Source organism: Coffea eugenioides, chromosome 2 (assembly GCF_003713205.1).
Source record: "Coffea eugenioides isolate CCC68of chromosome 2, Ceug_1.0, whole genome shotgun sequence".
NCBI lineage: Eukaryota > Viridiplantae > Streptophyta > Magnoliopsida > Gentianales > Rubiaceae > Coffea > Coffea eugenioides.
The window spans coordinates 9748182-9764463 of NC_040036.1; the positions used below are offsets into that span (position 1 = coordinate 9748182).

The following is a 16282-nucleotide window of genomic DNA, read 5'->3' on the forward strand; positions in this document are numbered from 1 at the left end:
TCAGAACTTTCGCTGCATCAGCAGATTTGGCTCTTGATAAGGCAACGTATAACTGGCCGTCGAAAAGACTGGTTCTCGCAAGTAGATTCCGACATAGTCTAAGGTCTGACCCTGAGCTTTGTTGATCGTCATGGCAAAACACAACAGAACTGGAAACTGTGTTCTTATGAAAGGGATACCATTCTTTTCACTGTCTGATGTCTGCAATGGGATCTTGGGTATAAAAATTGTTTTCCCTCTGTGCTGACCAAAGGCAATTTCGGCGCAAATAGTGTGTCGCAGAAGCTGTCGACAAATAAGTCGCGTACCGTTACATAGGCCTTCAAGTGGATTTAAATTTCTAAGCAGAATGAGCGGACAGTTCTGTTTTAGTAGAAGCTTATGTGGAGGCAAGCCTTTTGGATTCTGAGAATTTAAAAAATCTTCGTAATCACCCTGATGTCGCTGATCCAAAGTTCTATCTGAGCTAGTGTAAACATGAAGCTGTCCAGGGAATTTGTTGATTAGAACCCCATTGAGATCATCAACAGATGCATTTCTGGGGGTCAAAATGCATCTATTGATAAATTTGTAAGGATCATTCCAGCAGGTGTTCAAATCTGGAAAAACACAGTGAATCAACCTGGCAGAGAAAGATCATTTGAACAATATAACTAAACAAGCCGCTAGAGCACAGACAGAACAAGTAACATTCTTGTAGGTAAATGTAAAAGTGAAGTAACCTGCTGAGAGACTCTTCTGCATCAACAAATGGAATCACGATATTGCTTGGAAGACGTATCTGGTTGTCCTCATCCATAGGTTCCAAACCTTCACCAACTCTCAATAAGAACTGAGAGAAAGAAGAGTCTGAGAGAGCTCGCATGTTTTCCGTCAATCTCAACCGTAGCATTTTGGACCATAGTGCCGAACTAACAAGACTGGAGCCAACTAACTGGTCTCTGGTGGCGCCTTGAATTACAGGCAAGGTCTGCCGATAATCACCACCAAATACAACGACTTTACCTCCGAAAGGCTCATTGGAATCCATTATATCTCTGAGCAATTCATCAAAAGCTTCGATGGTCTCTTTCCTTGCCATTGAAGCTTCGTCCCAAAGAAACAGTTTACATTCTGCAATTAGCTTGCCAGTGCTGCCTTGCTTGCTTAGCTGGCAAGTCCTATTTCGCGAACAATCCAATGGAATTTTGAACCTGGAGTGTGCTGTTCTGCCACCAGGTAGTATGGATGCTGCGACACCAGAAGTTGCAACAGCAATCGCAATATATCCTTGTGATCTCAAGGTAGCGAGAAGAGAACGATACAAGAATGTTTTACCAGTCCCTCCGGGGCCATCGACAAAGTAAGCCTTTCCCTCTGAAGAGAAGACTGATTGGAGGACCAAATCACATGCACACCTCTGCTCTGCATTTAACTGCGAAGATATAAGTAAATCTTCTGGCGTAACTTCGATGTTCCTTTCATTATCAACCTCTTTTGTTACGCGGTCTTGACAGTTAAGGTTAAAATTAAAATGGTCTGAAAGTAAATGATAATCAGTGATGTGTCGGCCCATCTGCTCAAGTGTCTTACTAATATCTAGTAACACTCTTCTTTTGATTTCATCAGAAGAATATTCACCAGAGAGATGAGCTCGATGAAAATCCCTGGACATCTCACCTTCAAATTTTTCCCAAAGAAAGCGTGGATTCGCTGGAGAACAACACAATAAAAGAGTGGCAAAGAGAAACCTGAGGGACGAAGGCATTTGAAACCCAGACGCTTCTTCAAGTGTATCCTCTATGTAAGAATCAGAACTCAACAAGCCAAGCTGTAACGCTGCCTCTCTAAATGAGCTCATCTTTTGGCCATCAATAGATAATAAATTATCAAAAGATGTAGGACCGCGAACATGTGATAACAGCAACCGTAGATAATATCTATCACCTTCATTCGGGCTAACGGTTACCAATCTGCCAATAACTTTTCTTCTGCTTCTCTCCGACCACGTCCTCTTTGCTGGCGCCCAAACAAAATATTGAGGAAAATCACGATACAGGCACAGTAAGTCATGCTCCCTTTTATTGGTCTTGTTCATTTCAAAAAATTCGGTTAGCATAGTCTTGGACAAATCGATTTGGCTCAAAAGGTTTAAAAGATCAGCATTTTTATCAAAGGAGACGTATTGCTGATCAGGAAGGTGCACCTGAAGAGTGTAAACAGCAGGAGTCATTTCATTTAAGCGGAAGCCATAGATATGCCACAAAGCTTCTGGAGGCGAAACCCATCTACCCTGCTGGAATTGTTTAATCTCATCAACATCGTCAGAGGTATCCTGAGCTATAATGTGAAAGTTAACAAGATCATGCCCCTTGAAAATATATTTGTAGAGATACTTAACTAATTTGATGGTGGAGCAGATTTCCACATTCATGTGACAATCAAATAAAGCAAGAAGATATGGATTATAGGGTACAACCCATCTATTATCCAAATCATAACGCCTCACCTTAACATTTTTGCCATTATTTCTTCTACGATAAGAAGGATAACAATCCTCAGCATGGGACGTTTGTTGGCAGAATTCTTTTGGATACTGATTTCTACACAGACCATTTCTCATACAAGGGCTCTGAGCATTCATTTTTCCACAAGGGCCGTGCATCATATGTTTGACCACAAGGGAATGCAAGTGAGGAAATTTAGTGGAGTCGGGCAATTCAGCACACACGAGCCTATCATAAGCCTCTGGATTGAGCGGCTTAAATCTATGCTTCAAAATCAGCAGCATATGAGCATGTGGATAACCCCGTTTCTAAAATTCAATGACGTAAACACAAGCTGCAACGTCCCCAAATATTTTTTTGTTCAGGATTTCAGCCTTTAGCAATTCAAACTTTGCTCTGAAAACCCGGGAAAGTAAATCTGGTCGATCATGCGCCTTCTCTTTATACATCAGATTGTCCTGAATTTCCCTCCACATTGGATTGCATGTCATAGTTAAAAAGATATCAGGTTTACCATATCTTTGTACCAAAGACATTGCATCGAGGTACCGACGTCTCATATCCCTTGGACTACCAATAAAAGAGGCAGGCAATAGAATTCTTCGGCCAACCTTGGAACCTGATGTTTCACCAGACGAAACACTATCCATTATACCCTTTAATGCCTCTGTTCGGACCTCATTTTGTTTCTTTCTGTGGAAAGCAAGCCTTGATGTTTCTATCTTTACATAGACATCAACAGAGTACTGTTGCAGCAACCTTAGTGTATGCAACAGCATGCTGTCATCATTCGGCCTTATCTGTAGCTTATAGCAGTAGTATTCCCTTGCAGTGACATTGCTTTTGCGCCTCTAGCTACGCTCAGCAGCTAAAAACATGTAAAAGATGTGTTATGAGTGTAGGATCAACGAAGAGTAGAAAAGGTAAGAATCTAGACAGAAGAAAACTTGCCTCTTTCTTCCGAATCGATCAACTGCGAAGCACTGGCAAAAGATGACGGATCCACAATGGTTTGGTCTTCACAGGTACGAGTGCTTCGTTTTGTATTTTGTTCTTGAACTCGATGAATACCAGGATGCCATCCACATTCGCCGCGAGGAAACAACAAAGGATATTGCAGAGAGTCATAGCAAGAGTAAAAATGCTTGATTGTATGGCTTGTATCTGAGTGACTATAAACCTGAATATGAGCGGAAGCATTCGTTGATTCATCACCATCTCCAACCCATATCGCTGCAACCTGTGAAGCGGTTGGGAGATTATATACACGCTGATCCAGACTCACATTGCAGTTGAGAACGATCGTGTGGTCATCAAGGTTTGGCACACTGCGTAGATCCTTAAAGAACCTGGCATAAGGGTTGTGTGCAAGGACACGCAGAAGTAGCCTGAGAGTAGTTTCTCTTAACTTAGGCGATCCATCGACTCTTCTGGCAAGCTCTTCCTCGGTATCAAAGAAGTATAACTGAATACCAGAAGCTTTATCATCGCGCGACTGTAATCCATCAAGAAAATGGTAGACCTGGCCCTGGACGCGAAATGTATAAAGGCCATTCCTGTTTTTGGTCAGTTCTCTATCATACTTTGCACCTAATGTTGTAAAAGCTACGTTATTGTTGTAAGTGCGAGCATTTTTCCTAAAGTGTTCACACTCTTCATCGTCTCCAGTAAACAAGCGACGAAGATCGTAAGGCATCGATGAGCTAACAAGGCTAACCCCTCCTCCGGAACAGCAGAAGTTAGGAGGCTCCATATGGAATCGCTGAGCTCCACAGTACTGACAAGGAGGAGCATAAGGGAGGGGCATAACTTTTTCCGCAATCTTGTCCAGCCGAGAAAGAGTTCCTTTGCGACCCTTTTTACATTGACCTTGTAGAAAATTGAAGCTTCAGACATCAGCGGTAGCAGCAATTAAGAAGAAGAAGGTAAAAAGAAACATGGCCTAAAGCAGTAATCAGAGGATAATTAGAGGACAACTGACAGTGGTGAACACGCCAAGACCAAAAGGAGCTACCACTTAAATGGCAGAGGAAAAAAATAAGTGAGAAGGCACACCTGCATTAGCAGATTCCGGCGGAACAGCAAGCAATCCAAGGAGAGACGAAGCACCTGCTTCAAAAGCGTACGGTGCAGTTGATACAGAATGAGCTAAAGATGCTAGTCCATGACCGTCTAGGGCGGCTCTGTCTGGTTCGACAAAGTATCTCTGCCTAGGAGGTGGATACTGGTTATTGGAAGTACCAGAAATGACAGATGATCCAACGCTTGGAGAATTTGGTTGCTGACCGTCAGTTCCGCGACCTCTCTTTAAGAGGCGAGATACAGATCCAGTAGCAGAAGGAGGAAGGGCTTCTTTTTTTTTCCGTGCAGCATTTGATTCCCTGCGGCGCCGCAAGAGATCTTCCTTCTTGTCCTGTGGCATCTCGGCATAACGCTTTCGACGCTTGGCATTTCTATCCATGGAGCTTGTACAACCGAAGCAAACAATTCATGCTATCTTAGACAGAAGGCATCTAGCAGCCATAAAGCAGCAGAAGACGGGCAAGGCAGGAAATATGTCCTTGACTTCCATAGCACACAACGGCCGTAGCAGACAAGGCATGCAATGGAATAGACAGAAATAATAGAAACAAGAAAGGAAAAGCAAATAGCAGAAGAAGAAAGCAGGAAAAATGGAAAAGGAAAAACAGAAGAGGCTAAACAATTCAGCATTGGGATGGAATGAGCATGAAGGTCAATCAGCAACAAAAAGTTTGAATGATCATGAAGGTTTAGCAGCACAGTTCGTACAGTAGAAAAGAGAAAAAAGAAGAGGCTAAACAAATGTATAAAAGATGGAATGAGCATGAAGGCTAAGCAGCAACAAAAGTTTGAATGATGACGAAGTTCTAGCAGCAAAGTTCCAGACAGGGAAAGAGTAGAGAGTACCTTTAACTGAAGGAGATGGAACACACAACCTGCATGCAAGAAACAGAAGGAACGGACTGAACGTTAACGACACATGAGGCGAGCAAAACAGCAGCGGCACATCTAGGAAGAAACAACAAAGAACAGTTCGACGAACAAGGACACATGGAATGACAAAATAAATAAATTAAACCAAGCGCATACGGCTAAGAGGAGTAGCAGCAGGTTCAAAAACACCAGCAGGTAAAACAACGGGGCTAAAGAGAAAGAAAGGCGCAAGTAAGGGGCTAACAAAGTCAACGCACACAAGATGACCAGCCAAGCCGCGGATAAACGTAAACCATCTAAGCAGCAGGCACCATGGAAAACAGTACAGGGACAGGAACTAATCTCACAAACGAAAAAAGCTAACCAGTAAACAAGCGAAACTTGAGTGCAGAGTGATAGAACCACAGCATAATTAAGGTCAGAACCTGGATAGGAAGGAAGCAAGAAATATGAAAAGAACCGAAAAGTAGAAATAGAATGAGAACCTCTTCCAGCTAACAGCAGCAAGGAGTATATTGGCGGTGAGAGGTAGAGCCCCAAAAATGCAACAAAACCAGCGAAGGCCGAGGAACAGGTCCAAAATAAAGTGGAGGAGAGGAAGGGATGGCGAGGCGGCTGCAAGAAGTAGGACTAAAAAAACTACTCTCCACCTCCGGCCATGGAAAGGCGGGCCGAGAAGCTCCATGAAAAGCCGTAAAGAGTGCCCGCGTGCTTAAAACCCGAGCAACCATTAAGGCGGTTGAAATCAGCGCACAGCCGGCCTGCATGTATAGCTGCCGTGTCTACTCTAAAATTGTATATTGATTGATGATTATTGATGGACAGTGATATATTAAGGTTCCAATCTCTGCTATCGGCCTTTAATTTAATAGGAAGCTAATCATCACCATCCCAATTTTAACAGCTCAATACAATATGAAAAGCACGCTGCTTAGCAAAGATGCTATAATCAGTGCTGGGTTCCAAGGAGCTTTCGTATAAGGCTGCTAGCAGAGATGCTATAATTAGCGATAATCATCACCATCCCAATTTTAACAGCTCAATACAATATGAAAAGCACGCTGCTTAGCAAAGATGCTATAATCAGTGCTGGCTTCCAAGGAACTTCGTATAAGGTTGCTAGCAGAGATGCTATAATTAGCGTTGGGTTCCAAGGACAAAAGGCATTTGATGGAGGACGCCGATAACTTGCAGAATAAAGAAAAGAAGAAAGACGTTGGGTTCCAAGAAAAAAAGAAGAAAGAACAAACAAACAAAAAAAAAGAGAAAAAAAAATATAAGATTTCCAGCTCGAGCCACTTTGACAACCCGCACGTGAGCAATACATGGAGGAGACCATGCTTTAACATCCTCTTCCCGGTTTATATACATTCTTTAATGATTAATGGTTAAAAATGGGTTAGCCTCCCGTAGTTTTCAATAATTTTCTCGACATGGGTGATTCTCCTTTCCTCCCAAATTTGTTTAGTATTCAAGAAAAAAAATCATAGTATATTTAGAAACTTAACGGTTATTTTCTTTTCTAAAGGAATTAACAGAGAAAAATGGTAGCAATAAAGGTGTAAATTTGTTTGAGTTGAGTTCAAATTCTTTAAACTATTAAAATTTGAATTTGAATTTGGACTTGAATTAGTTTTATCTTATTCAACCTTGATAGAATTTAATTTAATAGAATTGAATTCAACTTAATCAAAATCAATCGAGTTTCAACATATAAAATAATATCTTATATAACTTTAAATAAAAAAATATGATATCATATACACAAATAAATATAAAAGTTTTAAACATATATATATATATATATTTGATGCTCAATTAAATTTGATTAAATTTGACAAGTTTTTGAACCTCAAAAATTTTTCGCAAATGTCTCCTTGAGCTTGATTTGCGTGTGCTCCATGCCATTCCATCATGAAATTTGCCTCATTTTTGGAGTGCGTTCGACCGTTGGATTCACCGAAATCCGCGTGCAATTGCTGTCCCAGTTTGGCTGTTTGGTGCCACCGCCTCACCGGTGCCGCCAAATGGTTTTCTTTAATTTTCTATTCAAAAACTAGGTGTGCCTATCAATTATCAATCAGAAGACGCCCACAGATTACTGCTTTTACTTAGTGCCCAAATGGTTCGCATGCACGAAAAGCAAGGTTAGCAAAAACCAGAATAATAAAAAGGAATAATTTCAAAAACCTCCTTTGAGGTTTTGTGATAATTTCACTGGTCTCTCTTGAAGTTTATAAAATTACATAAACCTTCAACGAGATTAAGATTTTGGTAATAAAATTAGTCCAAGTTAGAAAAGTACTTTAAAATGAGAGATGAAATTTTTATTTCATAAATACCCCTTGTATATATATATATATATATATATATAAAAGTTATAATAGTAAAAAAAATGAACATAAATAAAACATAAAAACAATTAACACACACATTTCACTGCCTAAAAAGATCACATTCAATACATCAAGCAACATAAATAAGAAATAAAACTACACTAATAATCACAAAATTCAGCAAAACATACCAATCATCTTTCTTAACATAAGAATTGCTATGATTCTTATGATTTTGAATAGAAAAAACTTCGAATTTTGCCTTTCTTTTCCTTCATTTCTTTTTTATTTCCACAAAATTACTTTATAATTATCACAACATTAAGAGTTTCAAAGAAATTTTTCTCATGAACAACCTTCTTTTGCCCTATATTTTTTCCTTCTACCAAAACCTTTATTCTCACATTGTGTAAAACTGATTTCTAATTAATTACAAAAGAATGTCATTTGATATATCAATTGGCATTATTTTGTAATTGTAAGTTACCGTTTATCATTAAAGAAGTTTTCAACAATTATTTGCATTAATCAGTTACTAATAATTAATTAGTGTTCTAATTACTCAATTGTTAGATATTAGTTTCTAATAACACATAATATCTTACGATATATGAGTAATTTATCCTCATATGATGTAAGTAACTGGATCCACAATTCTGCTAAAGGAAGTAAGTGTAATTTTACAAATCTTAGGGGAGGTTTTTGAAATTATCCCTAATAAAAAAGGCCTCCATTTACCCAAATATTAATTAAATTGTTCAGTCCCTCTTTTGGCCTTTCTTCTAAGAAAAAATATTGTAATAAGAAGAATAAAAAGAAAAATTCTATATGAAACTTCCGACGCTAAAATATGAAGCTCTACTTTTTTGTGAAGTATCTACTTTCACCTCTCCTCCATTGATCATCCCAGCTCCACGCTACTTGAGAAGCTCTGCTCTATTTCTCTTTCAGTACATACTTGCATACTACATAGACTCCCTCTCTTTCTCTCTCTAAAATTTCTGCATCAGCTCAGTGATTTGCTATCGAAAAATAAAAGAAGGAAGAAAATGCATTCAACTCATTTGCTTCTGGAAGAGCCAATTCGGATGGCTTCAATTCTTGAGCCATCAAAGCCTGTAAGCATATAGCTTTACTTGCTACTCCTTTAATAGTCACTCTTTTTTATTTTCTTTGTGGGTTTTGTTTTCTCTGTCTGTTGTTTCGAATTTGAGTAGTTTTTGTTAGTTCTTCGTGTTAATTTTAGTTCCTATAAGTTTTTGATGGAAAATCAGTGGACATTATATTTTGAAGTTAATTGCTTGTTAATTTTTTTTTTTTAATTTTCAAACATCGTTGTTTGCAGAATTTCTTTCCAGCAATGACGAAGATTGTTGGGACTCTGGGCCCCAAATCGCGTACTGTGGAGATCATTTCTGGTTGCCTCAAGGCCGGAATGTCTGGTATACTATCTGCCAGCTTAATCTCTGTCTTATTTCCTGGTCAAAAGCTGTTGTTTGAATTGTTAGATTGCTTTAATAGTAGTATTGCCAGAATCTTGTTGAGGTTTTCTGTGAACTTTTCAAAGGTTTTTGTGGTGATCTGTTTTGGACTGCAATAATTTGACTTTTAGTGGTAAAATGAGAGTAAGGGGGAGTGATTTCTTTCTTACTGGTTTTTTTTTTTTTGATTGATTTAATCAGATCAGATCACTTTTAAGGCACTTGAGTTAAGCTCACTAATTTCATTGTAGTGGCACGATTCGATTTCTCGTGGGGTGATACTGAATTCCACCAGGAGACTTTGGAGAACTTGAAGGTGGCTATTAAGAGTACAAAGAAGCTCTGTGCGGTAAGCTCCAATTGCTTGCAGTGTATGTTGATAAGTCTGAGTACATATTATAGCTAAAATATGTTTGAAGGTTCTTTATTATTAAGTTATTTTGCATATTTCGATTTCAAAATGGCTATGAGTAGTAACTTTGTGTGCCCCTTGCAGGTTATGCTAGATACCGTGGGTCCTGAGTTGCAAGTTGTGAACAAAACAGAGCATCCTATCTCACTCAAGGCTGAGTCCCTTGTAACACTAACCCCTGACCAAGACAAAGAGGCTTCTTCAAGTTTGCTCCCTATTAATTTCACTGGGTTACCAAAGGTAATCACTAATTATGCTACAACTTCTACCATTCAACTTACCAAGCTATGCTTTTATCCAACTTTTCAGCATAAGATGCTTGAGGATGCATGTGATTTTAAAAAAAAAAAATCAGCAGAAACATTGCTTATTGTTCTCAGGACTTATAATCAACTGTTAACAACACATTATAAAACCATGGTTTAACCTATGCTTAAACATACTTGTTCCAAAACTGTAGTTATATTTTCCTCTGTTTAGTTGTTGAGCTGTTTTTGGTGCAATTGGTGGATTGCATGCTCTACCACTTGTAGATTGTAGATTCATTGTTTTCATTGTTGATCCTCCCATGTTGGATGCTAGAAAATGGTGAATCAGGCGTGTGCCTGAATTGGTTACTTGGACTGGTTGCATACATGAAATTTGTACTTTCATGTAACTGCATCAGCTGCTAATTGCCAGGCCGATAGATGGCCCTTCTATCCCCTTCATGTTGGATTCTAATATAATCTTTTATATCATCCTATACAACAGGCCATATGTAATGCTATTCAATGCTTTTCTCTCTCTCTTTTTTCCCTCCGAGGACCAGTCAAGGGACTGATAGAATTGGGCTTTACTGATTCTATGACGTTGGTTTCTCTTTTACTGAGGCCAAATTGTTCTTACAGGCAGTTAAAGCTGGAGATACTATTTTCATTGGTCAGTACTTATTCACTGGAAACGAAACGACTTCAGTGTGGCTTGAGGTAATGCTTATCTGCCTGTATATGCCTTAATTTTGTTGACTTGATAAAATTTTTAATTTTTACTGTAGCAGCTGATCTGTGATTTCATGGTGAAGAATCATAGAAATTGGCCAAGGGCTATCGGCCTAGTTTTCATGATTGATGCAATGCATATAAGTCACTTGTTGTGAGTGTTCGATATTGCAGGTGACTGAGGTTAAAGGTGAGGATGTTGTATGTCTTATAAAGAACTCAGCTACATTGGCTGGCTCCTTGTTCACTTTACATGTCTCTCAAATTCACATCGATCTGCCAACCCTGACTGACAAGGATAAGGAGGTACCTTAAATTCTTCTCTCTTTTTCATTCAAAAATGGTAGCCTTTCAAATAGTGTGGTCCATGAGCCATACTACTATTCTTGATCACTGTGAAGGAACTGAAAAGTTATAGGGACTTTGTGTAACAAAAAGGTCCTGTTTGAACCAGTGTGCTTGTAAATCTTTGGCTAATGCTGAGACTTGTGCAAAATTGCATACTTCTTGTGACTTTAGTTTGAGGTCTTTGAGGACTGATTTCTTATTCATATATCTGCTGCAGATGTCACTCAACTATGTCTAGTTGAAAACCATTTTAGTCTAAACTAATGACATTTCTTCCAACATTTTATGTTTCTTGTCCTTTAATGCTAGAACTGCTGGTCCTGCTGGTCTCGCTGGTTATAATCAGAAACCACGTCATATTCCCATGTTTAAACCATGTGTGCGCTGCTTTACAATGTTTCATGTTCAATTTAGGTTATAAGCACCTGGGGTGTGCGAAACAACATAGACTTCCTTTCTCTGTCATACACACGGCATGCAGAAGATGTTCGACATGTAAGGTTTTATTTCTGAATTTCTTGTTTGTTTGCTTTTTCTACATCAAGTTGTCTCTGTCTTCCTTTCCCGTCACTTCCCAATACCTGTTGTATATATTATTGTTCTATAGTAATTCATCAAGCTCACTATGACTTATTTTGGCCTTAAAGTAAGTGTACACTTCTTATTCTCAACTATGTGGATTATTCATTTTTGACACAGGCTCGTGAATTTCTCTCTAAACTGGGTGATCTCAGTCAGACCCATATTTTTGCAAAGATTGAAAATGTAGAGGTGAGCTGTCTCCTGCGTATTCTTGAAGTACTGCTATTTGGGGCCTTATATGTTGTCTTATGTGATTTTCACTTTTTTTTTTTTAAACTGTCATTATCCTGCAGGGGTTAACTCACTTTGATGAGATCCTACAAGAAGCAGATGGCATCATCCTCTCTCGTGGAAATTTGGGAATAGATCTCCCCCCTGAGAAGGTTTGTGTTGTAATTTGAATGTTTTGTCTCGATCAATTGCAATTGGAGTATGAATTGGAAATTCTGATGTGTAATGAGAAATATTAGCTCATTTTCTCTTCGAAGTTCCCCTTAGTTTTCATATTATTTGAAAAGCAAAAGCACTGCCAGTCTTGATGGTAAAAAGTGAATCATAACTGGAAAAGGAATGGAAATTAGTGTTTTCTCTTGTTTTCAATGCTTGTCCATGTTCTTGTTCTAGGAATATATTCCTGATTGATACTATTTTTATGTCTTTCCAAATGCCCAGGTATTTCTATTTCAAAAAGCTGCTGTTTACAAGTGCAATATGGCTGGGAAACCTGCTGTGGTTACACGTGTTGTAGATAGTATGACTGACAACTTAAGACCCACTCGTGCCGAGGCAACTGATGTGGCCAATGCTGTATTGGATGGTGAGTTTCACTTATCACTTATGTACTCGGTTAATTTTCATCCTTGCCCAGGTTTTTCCTTTTGGCAATCCTTGTTTGAGGTGTCCTCATCTATTCATTGTGATTGGGTCTTGGATACTCCAAGCTATAACCATTTACCTCTGTTTCAGGTAGTGATGCAATTCTTCTAGGTGCAGAGACCCTACGTGGGTTATACCCTGTTGAGACTATTTCTATTGTTGGTAAAATTTGTGCTGAGGTAGGTCTACTATGTTACTGACCTAGAAACTTGTTGGTTCAGCTACCTATCTGTTCTGCAACATCTGTGCTTTCTCCCTCCTCTAGCTGATAAAACCTAGTGCAAGCCTCTTATGAATCTTCTAGACTCCTCTAGCTGCAGTTTATAGCTTCTAGGGTTATCTCAGTTTATGTTGTTTTCTTGAATGAGCTACATTCTCCTGTGATTTGAAAGTAGTGTTTCATAAGAAGTCTTTTTGCAATAGGAAGATATCAGACTTGCGTATCATGCAGCCTTCAAAGCCTTATCAATCGGAAAACTCTGTCCTAAGCTGTTCCCCTTGCACCATAGGTATGTGAAAAGTTAGAGGAAATTTTGGATCCATGTCACAAGTCCCATATGCAGTATTGCAGCATACAGGATGTGTATCATTCCTTGGTGTAATGGAGACCTAGGACAGGGTTTTTTTAAGTGACTGTCATCAGCCCTGCATCAACCTATCTTTGAGGATGAACTTCTTTACGTGCTTGTATTGGTTTGTGCAATTGCAGTGCCACCTCTCCCTAATATCAAATTGCTCAATTTTTTGCTTACTTTCGCATCATTTGTCATAATTTAGAGAGCATCTTTACAATCAGATAAATCTACTTCATATGCTGTTGCAGGCTGAGAAAGCTTACAATCAAGATCTCTATTTCAAGAAAACTGTCAAGTATGTTGGAGAACCAATGACCCACTTGGAATCTATTGCTTCCTCTGCGGTATTTCTCTTAAAATTATCGGTTAGCTGTATTTACTCCGCCTAGTTTAGTTTGGATAGGCTATCTCCTTGAAATCCTTTTTAGCTTTACCGTGGCTTGGAGAACCCTGTACACATGCAAGTTTTAAATGTTACTTCTGTTAATGCAGGTTCGAGCTGCCATTAAGGTAAAAGCATCAGTTATCATTTGCTTCACTTCATCTGGAAGAGCTGCAAGGTCTCTCTCTCTCTCTCTCTCTCTCTCTCTCTCTCTCTGTGCGCATGTCTCTGTTTTTGTGTGTGGTTTGTGAGCAAAATGTTTGGAATGCAACCTTTAACAGTTGAGAATCCTCAAAATTTGAATATTTCCAACTACAATTTGGATGTCCTGAAAAGTGCTAATATCTAGTCTGTATTAACCGATTAGAGAAGCAATTACCTATATAATTTCAACTCTTCCTTTTCAAAATTATGCAGATTGATTGCAAAATATAGGCCAACAATGCCTGTATTGTCAGTTGTTATTCCTCGGCTCAAGACGAATCAGCTCCGCTGGACATTTAGTGGTGCTTTTGAGGTACTGCATGCTGTTTGGAGATCAGCGTCCTTGGTTGCTTGTTGAATTTTAAAGTTGATACAACTTTAAAATGCCATACAAACAGCCTAGAGTTTGTCCCTCTTGGTATATATAGACTTACCAGAAAGAGTGCATTGCCTGGATGCTTCTGGGAATCTGATATACATACATAAATATATATATATATATATATTTTAACCATTGTTCAAATCAATGCTAGTATTCTCCATCATTTGGTAATCGGAAAGTGATATTGGTTGTTTAACCTGCTTACTGATTGGTGTACTTTCAGGCGAGGCAATCTCTTATAGTCAGAGGCCTTTTCCCTATTCTTGCAGATCCACGACATGCAGTAAGATATTTTCTTTGTTGTGGTATTTATTCTGATTGAAAATATCTTTTAGGTTTATCTGTTGCCATGCATCCCAAACATCTGATCATAACCTTTGCTTTAATTCTGATCTCCTACTGCACTTGATTGGCATGCTACTTCCAATAAAATTCTACGGGATTTGAGTGCCATGGTTGTGCAACTTATAACCAAACTTGTTCGATTTTTCTTGTGGTGTACTACCATGTGCACCTATTGGACCAAGTTATGATGCACTTTCAATTTTTTCACCCATGCATCATAACTGAATCTGGAAAGTGATTATGGGCTTGGTTGATGTTTGAGCGGTAAATGCTAGCTAATACCAATAGTTATTCTCCCTTCAGATGATGTTCCTGATTTACCATTGTAACCACAGTCGTAATGGCTGGTTTTGCAGGCTGACTCTACAAATGCGACCAACGAGTCAGTCTTGAAGGTGGCATTGGATCACGGGAAAGCCTCTGGTGTCATAAAACCGCATGATCGAGTTGTTGTTTGCCAAAAAGTGGGTGATGCATCTGTGGTCAAGATCATTGAGCTTGAGGATTGAATCCTAAAATGTCATCTTCCATTATCTGTGTTTTCCGCTTTGACGAAGCTTCAGGGATTATTTTACTATGGTTTCCGAAAAACCTGTTGACAACTTTCTAGTCCCCATTGTGTAGAATGCAATAAGTTAGACTGGCACCTGTAGATTAAAGTGCCTTCCGCGTGTGGGTGTGAAGGAAGAAAACATGGTTGCTTTGTTATTGATAGAGCAAGTCCTATTACTATCCTGTCTCCTTATGAAGTATATTCCTTTTACCATTTAGCATCTTTGAAAGGATTTACCGAAAGCTGATTAGCGGAGCCACATTCAAGTGAGGGTGGGTATATTCTATATACCCCCCAACCCCCCTTCCTCAACTTTGAAGAATTTTTAAAAATGGCTTGAATAAATTTTCAATCTTGGCTTATAATTGTCCCTCCGTAAATTTCTGAAATTTCCTATGTTTCTTTACTGTGCTCTTCTAAAATTCTTGAAGTTTACAACTACCACTTAGTTTATAAATGATGGCAAGCTTGAAATGAAGTCGAATATCAGTTGAAAATTTAGGGGAAAAAAGGGAATTTCAAAAATTTAATACTAATTATGGAGTATGAAAAACTTAGCGAATTATATAAACAAAATAGAGAAAATTACCGGTGAACGCATATTAGGGCAATTCCGTCTCTTAGAATAGTTCATAGGTTTTTTGTGTCGTCTTGTTAAGTGAAAAAAAAGTAGTGCCTGTAATTAACAGTTGAAATAGAGAAGCGCTCGTGGCCTAATGGATAAGGCGCCTGACTTCTAATCAGGCGATTGTGGGTTCGAGTCCCACCGGGCGTGCTCATTGGTGTTTTTACGTGGGTCCGTTCTCTATCTGATTTTAATATATTTTTTTTGTTGGAGGTGAAGTTGGAACCCTTAATTCTTTTTGGTAGCCACTGAATCAAAGTTCAGTGGTTACATCGGGGTTTTTTTTTGCTGCAAATAAAATTTGAACTCTTAGTCATTTTTGGTAGTCACTGAACCAAAATTTAATAGTTATATCTCTATCTGATTTTAATATATTTCTTTCGCTCCAGGTGAAATTTAAACTCTTAGCCTCTTTTTGATAGCCACTAAACCAAAATTCACTGGTTATATCGGCGTTCCATTCCCCCTGCAACAACTTTATTTAAACCCCTTTTAATGACTTCCACGTAACAGATGAACACAATTTCTTTTATAATAAAAAGAAAATTCTTGAAATTTTAGACTGAAAACGATCTTAAAAAAGGCGTATCGATTACTAGTTATAATTCACAACCCAACCCAATCATGAATAGCAAGCAACATGCTCAATCTTTCTTTAAAAAACACAGTTTTGCAAGATTTGTTTGAAGAAACTAGATGATTGATCTTTGCACGATTCTCCATCAGATTTAACAAGAACAAGTAGTCAACCCATGCACCA

General features: G+C 38.6%; 2 protein-coding genes and 1 non-coding gene across 4 annotated transcripts; 2 read left to right on the top strand and 1 right to left on the bottom strand.

Moving 5' to 3' along the window:
- Positions 1-3265, bottom strand: LOC113755994. The gene is made up of 3 exons (XM_027299823.1): positions 2891-3265; positions 723-2794; positions 1-622 (listed from the first exon to the last, which is right to left on the bottom strand). The coding sequence occupies exons 1-3, from the start codon at positions 3263-3265 to the stop codon at positions 1-3; spliced, it is 3069 nt and encodes a 1022-aa protein (XP_027155624.1).
- A 5354-nt stretch (positions 3266-8619) lies between these two features.
- On the top strand, positions 8620-15139 carry LOC113761814 (pyruvate kinase 1, cytosolic-like). 2 transcript variants are annotated; one of them, XM_027304953.1, is made up of 16 exons: positions 8620-8895; positions 9123-9219; positions 9510-9607; positions 9755-9910; positions 10561-10638; positions 10825-10956; positions 11413-11493; positions 11698-11769; positions 11874-11963; positions 12253-12397; positions 12547-12635; positions 13280-13375; positions 13524-13591; positions 13831-13930; positions 14223-14282; positions 14701-15139. In XM_027304953.1, exons 1-16 carry the CDS (start codon positions 8827-8829, stop codon positions 14851-14853), a joined length of 1584 nt encoding a protein of 527 aa, XP_027160754.1. In that variant the 5' UTR covers positions 8620-8826; the 3' UTR covers positions 14854-15139. The 2 variants fall into 2 exon arrangements, with proteins under 2 accessions (XP_027160754.1, XP_027160756.1); XM_027304955.1 differs by having other exon boundaries at positions 14680-14768.
- A 460-nt stretch (positions 15140-15599) lies between these two features.
- Positions 15600-15672, top strand: TRNAR-UCU. Its single transcript has one exon. It is a non-coding gene; the product is annotated as a tRNA-Arg (tRNA).
- The last annotated feature ends 610 nt before the right edge of the window (positions 15673-16282 follow it).

Excerpts from the sequence above, each read along its gene's own strand:
- LOC113755994 (XM_027299823.1), bottom strand. The coding sequence starts at position 3,265 with ATGCTGTTGCATACACTAAGGTTGCTGCAACAGTACTCTGTTGATGTC. Across the intron at positions 2,795-2,890 it reads GACCAGATTTACTTTCCCGG|AAACGGGGTTATCCACATGC; the intron begins GTTTTCAGAGCA and ends ATTGAATTTTAG. Across the intron at positions 623-722 it reads GCAGAAGAGTCTCTCAGCAG|GTTGATTCACTGTGTTTTTC; the intron begins GTTACTTCACTT and ends TTTCTCTGCCAG.
- LOC113761814 (XM_027304953.1), top strand. The coding sequence starts at position 8,827 with ATGCATTCAACTCATTTGCTTCTGGAAGAGCCAATTCGGATGGCTTCA. Across the intron at positions 13,376-13,523 it reads AATCTATTGCTTCCTCTGCG|GTTCGAGCTGCCATTAAGGT; the intron begins GTATTTCTCTTA and ends CTGTTAATGCAG. Across the intron at positions 14,283-14,700 it reads TTGCAGATCCACGACATGCA|GCTGACTCTACAAATGCGAC; the intron begins GTAAGATATTTT and ends CTGGTTTTGCAG.